General features: G+C 38.5%; 1 protein-coding gene across 1 annotated transcript in view; it reads left to right on the forward strand.

The window, feature by feature from the left end:
- Window positions 1-16,800, forward strand: part of LOC146331061 (copine-9-like) — a 295,949-nt gene that overhangs the window by 46,027 nt on the left and 233,122 nt on the right. The window contains exon 3 of the mRNA XM_084726649.1: window positions 8,326-8,372. Coding sequence (XP_084582775.1) covers window positions 8,326-8,372 — 47 coding nt within the window. The remainder of the gene's footprint in view (window positions 1-8,325; window positions 8,373-16,800) is intronic.

Raw genomic sequence — 16,800 nt, forward strand, 5'->3', positions numbered from 1 at the left:
TAAGTAGTGCTAACATAGACTCACTGGCCACTTTATTAGGTACACCTTGCTAGTGCCGGTTTGACCCACCCTAATTCTTGGTGGCATAGATTCAACAAGGTTCTGGAAACATTCCTCAGAGGTTTTGGTCCATATTAACATGATATCATCACACAGTTGCTGCAGATTTGTCGGCTGCACATCCATGATGTGAATCTCCTGTTCCATCACATCACAAAGGTTCTCTGTTGGATTGAGATCTGGTGACTGTGGAGGCCACTGGAGTACAGTGAACTCACTGTCATGTTCAAGAAACCAGTTTGAGATGATCTGAGCTTTGTGACATGTTGTGTTTTCCTGCTGGAAGTATCCATCAGAAGATGGATACACTGTGGTCATAAAGAGATGGACATGGTCAGCAACAATACTCAGGTAGACTGTGGTGTTTAAATGATGCTCAGTTGGTACTAAGGGGCCCAAAGTGTGTCAAGAAAATATCCCCCACACCATCACACCACCAGCAGCAGCCTGAACTGTTGATACAAGGCAGGATGGATCCATGCTTTCATGTTGTTTACTCCAAATTCTGACCCTACCATCTGAATGTTGCAGCAGCAGTATATTCTGATAAAACACTGGATCATTTGAATTAAACTCTCTCAAAATTTGAAATAAATAATAAGCCCTTTAGCTTTTTTAGATAAAATGAAATATTTGACTTTGAGAGATTTTTTTTTTATTTAATTGTTCATAATGAGCTGTGAACCCAATTTATCATTACTTTAGTGCTTGAAAATTAAATGATTTCAATTGAAAATATAAAATTATTAATCATTATTCACTGTCACTTAAATGAGTTTACACAGCACTTTTTGAAATATAATTTTTTGGGAGTTTCTAAACCTCAAACCTCAAGTTTATGTAGAGAAGAAAAGTAAACTATCTCAACAAAACATTTTAGTTGGTAAAACTGTTTCAAAATGTAGGAGTTCGGTTTGTGCTCAAAACTCAAAAATCTATTGAAGTAAGATGAAATTTTGCGTGTTCTCAACAATTTTGTTTTTCCAGTGTAGTTTCTTCCAGCCCAAACATGTTTACAAGGCACACGGTCAATTTCCATATTCATAGGTATGTATGAGACCAAATATACAAATGATAGGAAGACATGAATAATATCTTCTGTATGTCTTTATATGTACGTGTTACACTACATGTGTTAAATAAATTGATCTCATATTGTCTGTGTGAACAAGACGAAGAGTGCACTGCTGTGTCCTGCAAAACCACACCCATCTATCTGGGTGAAAATAGATTTTAGGGATGGGCAAACACCCACACACACACACACACACACACACACACACACACACACACACACACACACACACACACACACACACACAATGTAAATATTTCAGGAATGCTGTGCAGAACATACATAGTGCATGTGTTTGTGATGATGATGGATGGATGCTTGTTCGTGCCATACTCTCACAACACCTCACACACACACACACACACACACACACACACACACACACACACACACACACACACACACTCAGCCTGGTCAGTGCCTATAAATGCTTCACTTTCTCTCGTTCTACCAAATGGAATCAGTTAGCCAACCGTCTCTAAACTCTTGGCCTCCTGCCTCTTCCTCTCTGTTTCGGTATTTATTAATTTAGCTTGACCCTGTTTTTCTTCCCCTCTCCCTTCATCCTTTTTTTTCCTCCTTTGAAGAGGAGAGCAGGGAGAATCGGGGTGTACGGGTCCCAGCGGTGGCTGGGTCGTCGTGGTCGACTGGCCTGCTGTCCCATTGAAGCACAAACACGAGCCTCTCTCTCTCTGCACTGCCTGCCATTACCATGCTCTGCTTTGATGTGTGGGGGAGAGGAGGAGGAATAGAGGGATGGAATGGAGAGAACAGGAGGAGAAAGAGGAGAGGGGAGGAGGAGAGGAGGCCAGAAAAAATAGGAGGAAAGGAAGGCAGAGAGAAAGAGTAGGAAGCTAGTGGACAGGACGGGAGGAGAGAGAAACTAAACTTCACTTCATGTTGTTTCTTATTCATCATTTTCTCATTGTTTCATCTGTTTCCAAACATATTTGAACATAGAATATACAAACTGCACAATCTTCTCACAATATTCACTCCTTAAACCGATAATAGATGAGGAGCAGTAGGATGGTGGTAGCAGGAGGAGGAAGAGGAGCATTGTCTAATGGAAGAGATGCACTGCTTTTAACCTTGAGGAGGCCTGAGGAGTCCCTGAGTGTTTGGACAGCCAACTGAGCTGTCAGCTGAAAGCTTGTGTGTGTGTGTGTGTGTGTGTGTGCGCGTGCGCATGCGTGTGTGTGTGCGTGTGGACAGGCTGGAGTTGTGTGGTGCCCACATGCTGCTCCAGCATGCATGCATTATAACTTCTTTTTTTAAGTGACATTCCTTGTTTGGTGTAATTTATTCTCCATCTTTGGTTCTAACAGGTCATTCTGGCACATTTCTGCACAGAACTGAAAAAAAAAATCAGCTGTCAATCAGTGTGTATTTTCTACTGATTTTTTCTGTTTCTATATTTTATAGTTTATAATAGGCTGCAACTAACGATTATTTTCATAGTTGATTAGTTAGTTGATTATTTTCTTGATTAATTGATTAATTGTGGTTTGTTTTGAAATGTCAAAAAATGTTGAAAAATGTCAGTGTGTCCCAGAGCCTGAGATGACGTCCTCAAATGTCTTGTTTTACTCACAATCCAAAGATATGCATTTTACTGTCATAGAGAAGTAAAGAAACCAGAAAATATTCACATTTATGAAGCTGAAACCAGAGAACTTTGTCTTTTTTACTTTAAAAAAATAGTTGGTGATCAATTTAATAATTGATTAACAATTGATTAATTGTTGCAGCTCTAGTTTATAGTATGCTGCCCAGCACAGCATCCATCACATCAGGGTGTGTGCAGGGCACCACGTACCAGAACAGCCTCTCACAGCTCTACCTACTTTATTAATAAACTCAGCAGGGACACCCTCATCCTCAGCCAAATTTACTGTCTTTCAGAGCCTGTAGTGGGCTCAGTTTTAACCAACCAAACAGTTTGTCAGGAAGGGCAACAGTGTGAAATTGGGTAGGGACACGTCCCTTTACTTTGCAAGGCAGCTAGACCCACAGGATCATGCAAGAATCCATCTTGCAAGGCTTCAAGGTATCTGTTTGTGTCCGCACTGAAAGTTGTGCAGCCAGTCAGTGTTTTAGGACTACTGGCAGCTGTGGGCGTGGTTTTAGGTGTGACGACAGTGAGAAGTGTCCATGGAAGCAACTCGACAATGGCTGCTCCTGAAGAGGTTAAGAAAGATAATGTGATAGCATCAGTTATATCAGAACTGGAGAGTATTTCTTCACTCAAAGAAGAGCAAAGACCAACACTGAAGACTTTTCTCCATCGAAAAAACGTTTTCATTCTTCTCTCAACCAGCTTCAGCAAGAGTTTGATCCGATTGGTTGGAGTTAACCCGTGTCAGATGTGAGAGGCAGATGGCTCAGCCAATCACCTGCCGAGTGTTTTTTTTGAAAGTGCCTGCCCTCTTCCAAACAGTTTTTAAGGACGACTTCCCAGATGGTTCTGTGTCATGAACCATCTGGCATGTCAGGTTACATGCCCCACCATTATGTGGGTATTACTGATTTATACCCGGCAATAACTGCGATCAGAAACGTCAGATATAACCACTGTTGTTTGTCAGTGTCTACTCAATGTTTCTGAGGTCCATTATTGTGACAAAGCACCTGTGATAATTACAGCTGCATTTTTAAGTTTTCAAAGATTGCAAATCCCCCTGTCATTTTTCTCACGGTGGTTTGGTCCTCTGCCTACTTAGCCAGGGGTCTCTTTTCACTGCCAAAATATTTAACATATGAATTACGTGACTAGCAAGCTAGGTATTTAGACCGTCAGGGAGAAATAAACACAAATCTATTGTGTTGTGATTTTGTCTCATGCATGCTGTAATACCAATCATCATTCCTCTGGCACCAGCGTCTCTCCATCTCCCCTCACACAGTGCGCCTGGCTGGAATGAGCTTTCACTATGCTTATGGGGACACTCTGTGTCTCTGTCGCTCTGAAACTTTGCAAAAACAGGCAACAGATAAACAGGAAGGCAACACAGAAGAAGTTCACATTCACCACAACCAAATCAAGCTAGCATAGCCATTTCAGTATTTTCAATATCTGACTGAAAATGGATTCAGTGGATACCCAAGTGTCTCTCCTTTACAGACATGTTAACTTTATGCTAATTCATGCAGTTTTGGGAGAAAAACCATGACATTTTTGCATGTAATGTAACTGTGTTATTTTCACCCATTCTATTTGAATATTTCTGCACCCTAGGGTCTCTAAACAGTGTTGGAATATCATAAATTGGGTCTGACTGGAAAGCTGAGACTCTTGTGGATTCAGTGAGCCCAGCAGTATTCATGGATGATGATGCTAGTCCCCATAGTAACCATTTCATTGTAGTGAGACCTGTTTTTTTTTAAACTTGAATTCACTGTATAAAATGACCTGTAGTGACCTCTAGGATAATCACAGGCTCACGAAACTTCACAACCCCAAGCTAAAGACTGGGAGCATTCAGAGGATTCCTGCCTATACTGACAATAAGCAGGAGCACTTCTGTGTAAGAACAGAAGTTCTCTACTTTCAATGGCTGAAAAGTACAATATTTACAGAAATCTTCAAATGTCAAACATTTTTGTATTTCAGTGTGGTATTTTGGAGGGATGTTTGACCATTGTTCAAATCAAATCTTGCATGGATGACACCAAACATTTGTAATATATAGCATCACCCCAAAAACTGCTCATAAGACATGATAGAGCATCATGGGAATGGCCATCATATTAGTCAATAATGTAAATAATGTTCTTAGCCCTTATCCATTCTAAACTTTCAGTTTTTTCAGAATTTGATTGGGTGCCTAACTCAAACACAATATTTAATGCAGATTTGTGAACACAAAGCAATTACAGTTAGGGCACCCAAAATGGCCAGCAGTGTCCTTTACGTAGCAAAGGAAAAAGTAAGCGTTTGGATGGTTCATGTAGTGCATCCAACTTTCTGGAGTTCACATTCCGTCACAATCCAACAGTTAATGACTGTAGTCTTTCCATAGTCTTAACCATACTGTAGTTGTCATGCAGATATTATGGAAAGCAGAAGATTAGAAAAGATTGGTGTTGGTCCACGTGTCCTGGAAGATTTCAATGTCCAGGACTAATGGGAGAAATTCCAGTCAAATGTTACCGGTGTTCATTGTGCTTAAAGAAAGACTATGCAAGAGTTGATATTTTTATTATTTTATATTTTTTATTTTAATTGTTTGGCAGTCTCAGTTTCAGAGAACAACTCATTTATGTGTTGTATTGTTGTAAGCTATACATGTGTGTTATTATTATATTACTTACGATGAAAGGTCAGTGGTCGACAACTCTGCTAACACAGAGAAACACCAAACAAGTGCAACAACATAAGACATAAGAGAAAGCAGCTAATATTACTGACCAGCTCACCAGCAAGAAGACCAGCTCACCGTCTGTCTGTCAACCTTTTATTTCACCAAGCTCTCACCAATCACTAAAAACCAGCCCCACCTTTCCTCTTGTCTGCCGGCCTCTTGCTCTGTCTCTCTTCTTTGCTTCCTCCATCAACGTTCTTGTCTATCTCTTAGCCTCTGTCATGGTGCCAAGATGAGCCTGATCCCGCTGCCTTCTTGTCTGGCTCCGGTTCTAGCATGACACCAGTTCTACTTCCTGTCTGCATTCCCTGTTGCTTCTCCCTCGCCACAGGCCTGAAAACGTCCTCCTTGAAGTCTAAAACTCCTGTGCTTGTGGCATAAACACCCTTCCCTGGTGCTCTGTGCTGAGTTGAGGAGCTGAAGGCAGCTAGCAGCTGTCAGGGGTTAACCTACTTTAGCAACAAGCTAAAGCTTTCTGTCCAACTCTGCAAATCACAGAGGACTGAGGCGGAGCAGCCGGAGGACATCAGAGTGAAAACCAGAAAAGATTCTCTCCATAAGATATAATACACTTTCACCTAAATCACTGACACAGTGGTGTGTGACTTAGTGCTGTAAAGTGTTTTGACCAGTTTGGCCCACTTGGGATCAGTTTTGCTGAAATCTCAAAGAAGACTTTGCAGGCTCTTGAGAAATTCAAGCCTAAAGATTTAAATATGTATGACTTTCAGATTTTCTCTGTAAAATAATTGGTGATTAATGGCAACAGGAAACTCTGATGGAAAGTCATGATTTTAAAATCGTTGCCAGTGAAGATAACCCAGGGTTTGGCAGGATTGTTAAATATCACCACCAGGAAAGGAATTTCACAGCAGGCACGGCACAATGTTTGCCTTGCCAAATCAGTTTGGCCTTTGGCACACCAAAATTTACACACCTTGTGGTCACAGTGGCCTTGATGCCCTGCTCTCACTGTCCCAACTTATTTTTCCATTTTCTCATCTGCCTCTTTTCTGTCAGTGCAGTTTTTAGACACCAGTGTCTCTGTTGAGAATCTGATTAGACAACATGAAGAGAAATACTGCACAGATACAGGGAGCATGGGAATTTGAACAGAAGTGTCAATGTGATATAAATTTTCTTTGACCATGAAATTGTCAGTCTACATTTCTGTGGTTTCCCTGCAAACTGTTTCTGTTAACAGTTACAAACAGCTGGACGTCATGTACACTTGCTTCCTCCATCTTATTAGGGCTAGCTTGATTCCACTTTTTTATATCTGATACCGATATTGAAGCAACATTGAGTATCTGCTGATACCAATCCAATCCTCTTTTTTCTCTCTTCAAAACTACAAAGCTGTTACTAATACCCTTTATATATTAATACCTGTTAATGGAACACTTTACTTAACCTAACCATCTGAAAAACATCTCGCTCAAACTATGAAATGCATATTCCCCTAAAGGAAGAAACACTTATGAATGAAACAAATCACAAATTAGTGTGTGCACCTCTCGGACAATGCAAAATATGTTTTTTGGGGGGTGTATGTTTCTCCTCTGCAGCCATGTTGGCTTTCTCTGCAGCTGTATTGCTTCTGACCCATAATGCAACAGGTGTACCCTTGACTAAACCATGGTCATGTGACCTGTTACACTTCATATGAAATTAAAACCTCACATAAAGAGCAACACATTTGTCAACCAAATATTATTTTAAGGTGGTACATCTTACATAGACACATTTGTAATCAAAATTTAGCTTTTTAACATTTTATTTATTACATTTTAATCAATTCTTAATGAGTATATGAATTTGAATATTGATGAAATTATGACAGAAAATATGAAATCAATATTTCAATGAAATCTCAGTGAAAAATGTCCCTTTTACATAAAATGTTTAGAAGAACAAGTATAAAGCTTCTCTGAAGTGTTATGTCACACTGTATTGTGAAAACTAATGAAAGGAAAAAGCAGGAAGTTCCAGAAAGCAGCCTGATTTACAGTCTCTTCTGTTTTTGCATCCAAATACTGAGAATCTGCTTTGCAAATGTTTTGTGAGAAATGACACTTATTCAACACAACTGTAGACTAAACACAATGCATGTTGGTGAGAAACACTGAATGTAAACATAACTTCTGTTTATTTATAAGAAAAGTCTGCTGGGCTTTTGTTCAGAGCTTCCCTTACACTCAGCAAACAGTTGGGTCCACACGGTCCACAATTTTCTTCATATAAAGAGATGATTTAGTTTTTAATAAATTAGTCAACTGCAACAAAGCTCTGGAAGGGATTTATAATCTGTTTTGTTGGTGGTTTTCCAACATTTTCTTCTACTGCAGTTCTACAGTTTTTTTAATACCCCATGCATTCAATAGCTTAATTTCAATTATTATTTAAATTGGGTTTTCCCTCGCTGCCTTACCTTGTTATTGTTCTGCAGCACCACCACAGTCTCCTGGAAGGCACAATCAAAGTTTAATCTTTTATTTTACAGCCCTTATTCATATCTCATGCATACAGAATTTTATGTCTCTTACAAAATATAATTGCGCTTTTTGTAAATATTTATGCTTTTATGATTTATTCATTATATAATGTAGCTGCTCTAGCTTTCTTTGTAGATGCCGATCAGGAAAACTGTAAGAGGAGCGTGTGATCATCTAAGAAAGGACATTTTTGCAAGCAGTGCTGAACTGCAGGGCTGCGCCTGTCATCATCTGAATTCATGATGTGTGACTTGGAGATTTTTACTCACCTTGAAATTTACAAAGTGCAAAAGTAATTCCAAAACATGTTTATATTTGTTTCTTTTCTCAGTGGTGGTGTTGTACTTACAAGGCCTGGGGACCAAGGAGTGGAGAGAGGTGAGTAATGTGCAATCTTCTATTATATAGAGCCTTAGTCCCTAACAGGCGGACCGCGGTCTGAGTCCGGACCCAGGCGCTGTCCCATACGGACGCGGACCTATAACCAGTAAATTATTAAGGGATTTTAAATTTTGACAAGACCCTTCTTTTTTAACTGGCACAACTTTTCTAGTCTTTACAGCGCTGGTTTAGCTGATCAGGAAATGCACCAACCAATTGCATGCATGTTAAGCCATCCCACGTGTTGCTACCCAGCCAATCAAATATCTGCATTCCAGGCGATTAACATTGCGACTCTGAATACAGTCAGATGAGAGAGGTGAGAGGTGAGTGACAAACGAAAAGATAATAGAAAAATAGAAATATAGAAATAGAAAGGAAGTGATACAAGGAGAGAAGACGGAGAGGAAGAGGCGAGTGAGCGAGAGACAGGAAAGAAGATAATAAGAAAATTCAAGCTGTTGCTACACTTTATTTTAGTTTTTCTAAAATTAAGCACTTTATTTTAAGATGCACAATTTTTCAAAAGCATTTTATTTTTAAATGCATATATGTATAGTTCAATGTTAAGCGACAATAAATATTGTTGAAATGTTTTTGAATACTTTCTTTATTTGATTTCACAGTCAGATGTTGATTACATGTAGACATTGATACAACTACTAGGCTACTTCAGTATATATCACACTAAATCATAATGCAAGTTAGACATTATGATGTTACAGACCTTTGCTTAAGGAAATTTTCTCTAACTGGACATTCAGTTTAACAGCAGTGCTCTGTAGTAGTGTTTGTTGAAGGGATGGTTGAGTTTCTGTTTCTTTAAAGGGATAGTTCACCCAAAAATGAAAATTCAGTCATTATCTTCTCACCCTCATGCTGATTGAAGGTCAAGTTTTGTTTTTCAGTCCACAAAACACTGCTGGAGTTTGACAGGAAAACAGAGTTGCAGAATCTCTCAAACAATGGAAGTGAACAGCGACCAGTTTTCAAACTAAAAAAGAGACATAAAATGCCTCTATACTGCTCGTCTGGTGTAATCCAAGTCTCCTAAGGCCCCAACATGCCAAGTTTACTAGAAAAATGTTATTTCCACCATGTTTTTAGCCTGAATCTTCACTGTAGATCCTTAGCTTGGAGCCACATTCATGTGCACACTGTCTGAACTATGTGTGTGTGTGTGTGTGTGTGTGTGTGTGTGTGTGTGTGTGTGTGTGTGTTGTGACGGTGTGCAAACAGCTACTTTGTTAGGTTTAGGAAAAGAAGGTTTGGGTGACAATAAGTACGTTGTCTACGTGACAGAAGTCACATACGTAACAAGTAGGGGTGGGGGAAATACTTGATTCTTAGATGCATTGCAATGTGGACGCCAGAGACTCTTAATCGATTCATAAATGTCAAAAATCTATTTTCTAAATGTCAGTTAGCATGAAGTTGACGGAGTGAAAAGGGCAGTGCAGCACCCGGACAGTCAGCAGCACACACACGCTAGAGTTATCAGCCGTTATCCAGGACAGATGTACTCCATCTTCTCAAAAGGCAGCGGTTGCAATCATGTTTTAATTTAGTGTCTAAGTAATTGCATTTGCGAGACGAATATGAATACTTTTTAGCATCACCCAGAAACATTTAGACGTTCACAGAGCGAAGCAGCGATCAGCTCTAACAAACGAGAGTGGCTGCATGACACACACCGTGGCATTAACAACTTTAGCCAACTCTGTGATGAAGAAAATCACTCTCAAAAACTCTGTACCTGCTCTGCATGTTGGACACCGAGGTCTTCCCTCAGAGCTGATGGTGCAGCAGAGACACTGCTCTCCACTGCTGGAGACATAACATATTGTTGTCATACAGACAGAGGACTGTAGGTTTCTTTCAATTTGATTAATTCATTCATTAATGCTGTTAACTTTTAATAAAAAGGCTGCAGATCATTTCATTGCTGTTCATGTTTTATATTGTATTTCAAGGAAAGTGGAGCAAGTGACTGAAAATTGTGCCATCTTTTCTATAAAATCAGTCAAAAATATATTCTGAATCAAACCAGACAAAAAAGATCCTCCCTGTAACGTGCATCATGTTTAACTCTAAACAAGGCTACTTCTTGAGTTGTGACCAGCTGCAGATAAATAAAATGCAACCTGCACCCCATGGCTCAAAATTTAAAAATTCTGATACATCAAGATGCATCGAGAATTATTTTATCATCAAATCGTAGCCCTCTGAATTATAATTGAATCAAATAATGAAGTCCCACAGATTCACACTCCTAGAAACAAGCTTAAGTAACTTAAAACTTGAAATAAGTCAACTTTGACTTTTGGTTTCACGCAGGACATGAACTCTGGGCTCCTGGGTGAAAGTCCTGTGTTGTCTGATCCTTCCATCCACCCATTCTCTGCATGTGGACTTTCTGCATTTACAGAATGTCACATTTTATGTGTATAAATACAAACGACTCACTGGGAAAAACCCAGCCCACTCTCACCAAATGCTATATGGATGCAACATACCAATGTCTGAAGTTGTTTCATTTATCACTATTTTTGTGTCATATTACACCATTTAGTCTGTACTGACTTATGCAGAGACCCCATGCCATTTTACATGCAAATGCCAAAGAGAGAAAAAAGTCAGGTGACATCATAATCATAAACAGTGAGATGTTAACACTTAACTTACGCAGGTGACGAAATGATGCCATGTATGTAAGTTAAGTAGCATAAGTAATATACTGATTTTAACCCAAAACACAATCTTTTTCCAAACATAACCAAGTAGTTTTTCTTGCCAAACTGTAAGTGTTTCAAAACCATGACGATGAACGTCACCTGACTATTGTTACCACATCCAAAACTAAAATGCAGCATTAAATGTCACACAGCTTATAATGTGTAAACATGGACATCTTCATAAAAGTGGTATTCTATTTACACTATCTCATCCCTGTCTTTTAGAAATTACATTTGTATATTACTAAACTGTTGTCATCATTGTGTGTGGGTTGCGGTGGCAGATGTAATTCCTTCCTAGATTATGTTCACAAATGTTTGTTTGAAATGATTCAGGCGTGCAAAGTGTAGGACTTTAACACCACAGACCAGAGTCTGCATCCATTTCTGTAACAAAAACACTTTGGTCAAGATAATGAAATATCATGTTTGGTTAAATTGTGAGAAAAAAAATTAAATATGTTGTCAGTGACAGTTTTACTGATTCGTTCAGTATTTTGCCACTGGCCAGGCATGTTAATTATCAACATTTCCACATTATGTTAATATAAACATATTTTGGTCTGCATTATGTTTCCCTTAAGAATGTATTTGCTGTGGCAAATGAGTTTGAGTCGATTCTTAAGTTAATCGCCAACTATTTTGATAATAATGTAATTGTTTAGAGGCTTTTTTTTTTTTTTAAAGAAAAATGTCCAGATTCTCTAATTTCAGCTTCTCAAATGTGAATACTTTTCTTTACTTTATGTTTCTGTAGTCCTCTTTTGAGAGTAAACTTAATATCTTTGTGATTTGGACACAAGACATTTGAAGACGTCAACTTGGGCTTTGGAAAATAGTGATCTGCATTTTTCACATTTTTTACGGTTCAAACCACTAATCGATTAAAAATCAATTAATCAACAAAATAATCAACAGATTAATTGATGATTAAAATAATTATTAGTTACAGCCTTATATGAAGGGCTGGAGATCACATTGGTAAAACCTCTCACACATCAGCCGCTCTTTAGTTGCCTTCGTATCCTGATTATAACCAAGTCAGGATATGAAGCAAAAGGATTTAGGCTGCAAATATATCTGCCATGTGCCATCAGAACTGTTCATCAGCAAAAAAACATACCAAAACCACTAATCTAGCAGTGCCTGCAGTGTGAGTCGTGAATGTCAAAATTACCACTTACATGTACAGTATAATCACAGTAACACACTCAACACTTTTGTGTTTTAATTAAGGGTTGATTTTAAATTCACAAACTGCTCTCATAAATGCTTCTGACTGGGTGTGTATTGGAGAGCAGAAGAAGCAAAAGATGCTGAAGGCGCTGGTGAAATGAAACAGTCACTCAGCAAAATGGCAAAACAAAAAAAAAAATAAAAAATCCTCCAAAACAAGGCCGAGGTTGAAAATAACGGCAATCCTTTCAAAAGCATTTGTCATTCTCAGCACATTTGTGATAAGCCAAACAAAAGCCACATGTAAAAAATGGCCTGTGCTTTCCTGCAGGAAGGTCACAGCTAAAGAGAGTCTAAGCAGGCGTGGAGCGAGATGTCCTGTGACGGTCACACTCATCACAGTGTTTTATAGCAAACAGAATGTAATAAAAACTAAGCCCCTCTGTGAAGCCTGAGCAGCCAAATATAGGAATTCAGAAATTGGAAAATCATGCGAGATGCTTTGGGAGGTCGGCCCTGGAACACAGTGGCTGTGTAAACATATAGACAGCCTCATATTGCTCTCTCTCTCTCTCTCTCTGCTCTGCCTCGATGTCTCTCGCTCTCTGTTTTGCAGTAATTTGTGCTTTGTGTGATCAAAGAAAATCAGTCTCACCTCAGCGGGAGTCCAAACACATAGACATAGATCTCAGTGAGCCTCAATCAGTCTCACAGGGAGAGGACGGACGCTTTCAGCACAGTTCTGCACAGACACAAACTGTAAAGTAGTGGTCGATGCACCCATAGAGCATTATGGATCAGTTTGCAGGTAAGTGGCTCTGTTGCAAGTCGCAGTGATCTCAGCCAAAGTCACAAACCGACAGAAACATTGAGTCATTTTACCAACTTGGTCTCTTCAGCCTGCATACAAATAACAGGTCACTTCACTTTTAAATAGTGTGCAGTGCAGACAAAGTCCACATGTCTGCAAGTGATACACCAATACTTCCTGTCAACTTCTGTGAAATCAGGTGCACCTCTTAGGTGAAGTTAACATCGTCAAACACTTTAGTTAGGTTTAGGCACTGAAACTACTTACTAAGTAAGAATAAGATGAGTCAGATTTCTAGCTTCTTAGTGATTAAATTTTGTATTAAACGTAGATGTTGATGACTACAGAGTTGACGTGTTATGGTTGCGACACATCTGATAGAAATATTATTTAATGAATTTGTCTAAAAATAGAAAGTTTATCAGTGCTTGAGCAGTATTCCCACCTTTTTTAAACCAGGAAGTGAGACAGGGGTCCTTGGGGTCCTAGAAGTGTCTGATCTAAGTTAAGTTACATCAGACACTTTATGTAATTTAAAACTATAATCCGCATTAAAATCTTTAAAAACACTGGACCTATGTTCTATATTTTGTTGAGTTGTGTCCTTAATCATCCCAAAATTTTTCCAACAACAACAAGCAAAATGTAATTTATTCAAGGTAACTGTGTTTCCTCCTTGCTGCTGCTAGCTAGTCGCTAGATTCTGTATTTCCAGGAAAACATAGAATAGTCAGAAAGTGAGGAAGGATGTCAGAGCATGTGACTAAACATAACATGAATAAAACTTAAATACATCAGCTGGTCCATGAAAATAGTTTCTGTTGTTGAACCGCTGTGCCTTGTCAGAGCATTGATTCACCTGGAGAACAAGCTGCAGAGAGCAAACCTCACCATGATCATCTAAAGTGTGAGAGTATTTGAGACAGTGCAACAGTTTGGCTCTTTAGCTCCACAAACTGGACGTGACTCACCAAATGGGACAAACTGCTCCTCCAGAGTGCTGGAAGTGAAGCACCGAGCGACCTGTCCTCCTCCTGCAGCAGCAGCATCGTCCTCTTTACTTTGTGTCAGCACCAAAACATGATTTATGAGGATTATCAACATGTGGAACATGTTTCTGTTAGTGGAAGTCACTTAAGATACATTTTCTAGAAGTTTCTTCATCACTCCTGTGTGAAAAGTGATGTCTGCACTAGAGATGCGCCGATTGCAATTTTCTTAGCTGATTCCGATTTCTGGTTTTTATAAGGGTCTGACCTGCCGATTCCGATTTTCAGTCTTTCATTAAATACTATTTAAATTTTCTCCAAAGTCCTCCAGGTTACAGCCAGGGCTTATTACTTTTTGACATTAAGATTATGAATCAGCTGAATGTTGGCTGAAATCCTGCGAGATCCCATGATCTCGCAAGATTTCGCGGGACGTGATTTCACGTGATCTCCTGTGGAAGCAGATGTAAACAAACCGGAGATGGACGCTGTGCAACAGTTTGCTGCAGTAAAACTTTACTTTCTGGATGAGAAAATGTTTGAGGAGACACATCAACACAGGTTGTTTATTCTTCAGCCAGAACAGGAGGTGAGATTTTAACTGTCCCTCTTTTGTACTTTCCGTTCACTTTATCAGCCACGTATGAGACAGAAATGGCTAAAATGTTTAAGACTGTAATGCGTTTCAGTTGGCAGAAAAACAACAAAAGGTATTTTCTTTGCTTCACACTGATGCAAAAATACACTGCCAGTCATCATCTAACCTGCATGTGACTCCAGTGATGACATAACTCCATGTCATAACCAGTTAATGTTTTAAGACAAATAACTGTTTTTTTTCAGTTCAGTGAAGGGTTGACAGTGATTAGTGATTAAATTAACATGCATCACAGCTCCGTTAGAATTTGAGGACCAGCATGGATTATGATGGAATAAAATACTGAAACAAGTTTTTAATATGTATTTTAGATAAATTAATTGTTATATAATTGAATAATGACAAAATAATTGTTAGATCAATTGATAAATTAATTGATAGATTAATCATTTAAAAAATGATCATTAGGTGCAGCCCAGGTCAGATTGATTTTCATCTGCTATGTTGTCTGTTAACAATGAAGACAACAACTCCCATGATCACATATATACATACATCTTTTGTTTTTGTTTTAGTGAGATAGACCCTTAAGTTATCTGCTTTTTTAAAAAAATCTTAAAAATGTGCAAGATGCAGATGATTGCACACAAGTAAAAATAATTCGATGCTGTTTCTTAAATGAAAATCCTTGAAGCCTGAGCTTAGTTTAATTGTAATAATAATAATAATAATAATAATAATAATAATAATAATAATAATGATGATCATCATCATCATTTTGAGTTTGTAATATGCTTGGTGACAGTGGAGAGTTTTTCTGTTACGACTTGAGCTCATCCTGACAAATATTGTGGTTGGTATAATCATTATGTCAAAGAACCAGTGAGTAGGATATAGTGTTTTCTAGTGGTGAGCTTGCAGATTGTAAACACTTTGTTCCTCTCTCCACTTCCAAGCATGTCGGACGGTGCCCGTGACCCTCTTGTCTGTTCTGAGCTGCTGTAGAGGCATGGTGATGCAACATGGCGGCCTTTGACAATTTTTTTAGATGATTAAACACTAACATACTTAAGAATATTACTTTTTTTTTCTGTCATATTCTGCAGATAAATACCCCTAAATTTTACACACTGGGCCTTTAAGATTGGAGGAGGAGATGGAGCAGTTATCTGCTGCTGATGAGTCAGTATTGAATGAACCCATGATAACCCTCAATATGAACACAGCTAACCAAGGAGACACTGATGGAGTCCGTTTTCTTTCTTCCTCTGTGTTATTTTGGTGGTTTCTGTTGATCTTTATGTTCATGTAACAAATTTAACAAGTAATGACTAAGAAAACCAATTTCCGTTGGGTGTTTATCCTGTATTATTTATTTCTCTTCCCACAATAGAATGAAGACATTTCTAAAATAAATGACCAAGTAAAGGACAGATTGGAAACATAAATCCTGAAAAAGCGTGCAAAAGCAACATCTCAGTTTAAATGTAAATGTAATTTAAACATTCAACCACTCATGCATGTCAGTTTTCCTGTGTAGGGCCATGAGGTGATTTCAATACACTGAAGACAAAATAGGCTATACATAATAAAAATGGATGTCACGTATATTCATTGATTTATGCATTTTTACATACATAGGTCACTTAGTATTTAGACAGCTCTATTGCACAAAACTCCTCAATGCAACAGTGTGTAACTCAATGACAGTTCAGTCAGCGAGAAAGGAGTAGACCATTTACCAGGAAATGATGATACAGTTAGATTTGTAACAAAAAGATGTTCTTTATGGATGCTTTTAAAGAATCTGAGCACCAGTGATTCTGCAGAGAGAACTAATTTGAACACATGAATTTTAAATCTGACAATCAACAGGTGGTTCAGCTGTGCACCTGCATGATTATGATTGGTCAGATCAGCTTATGCAAGGGTGACTTCAATTCTCTGCCTGAGCTAGCAATATGCTGCATTTAATAAAGTCTTCATTATACAGCTTTGTCACTTTTTAATTATGTTAAACTTGTCACAACACAACCTAATGGACCCTATTTAGATGACTTACATGGTCTGAAGTGCACGGCACACATGCATTTAGGACGTGTCCAACTCCACTTTG

The sequence above is a fragment of the Lutjanus erythropterus genome, chromosome 2 (assembly GCF_056507025.1).
Source record: "Lutjanus erythropterus isolate fLutEry1 chromosome 2, fLutEry1.hap2, whole genome shotgun sequence".
NCBI lineage: Eukaryota > Metazoa > Chordata > Actinopteri > Lutjaniformes > Lutjanidae > Lutjanus > Lutjanus erythropterus.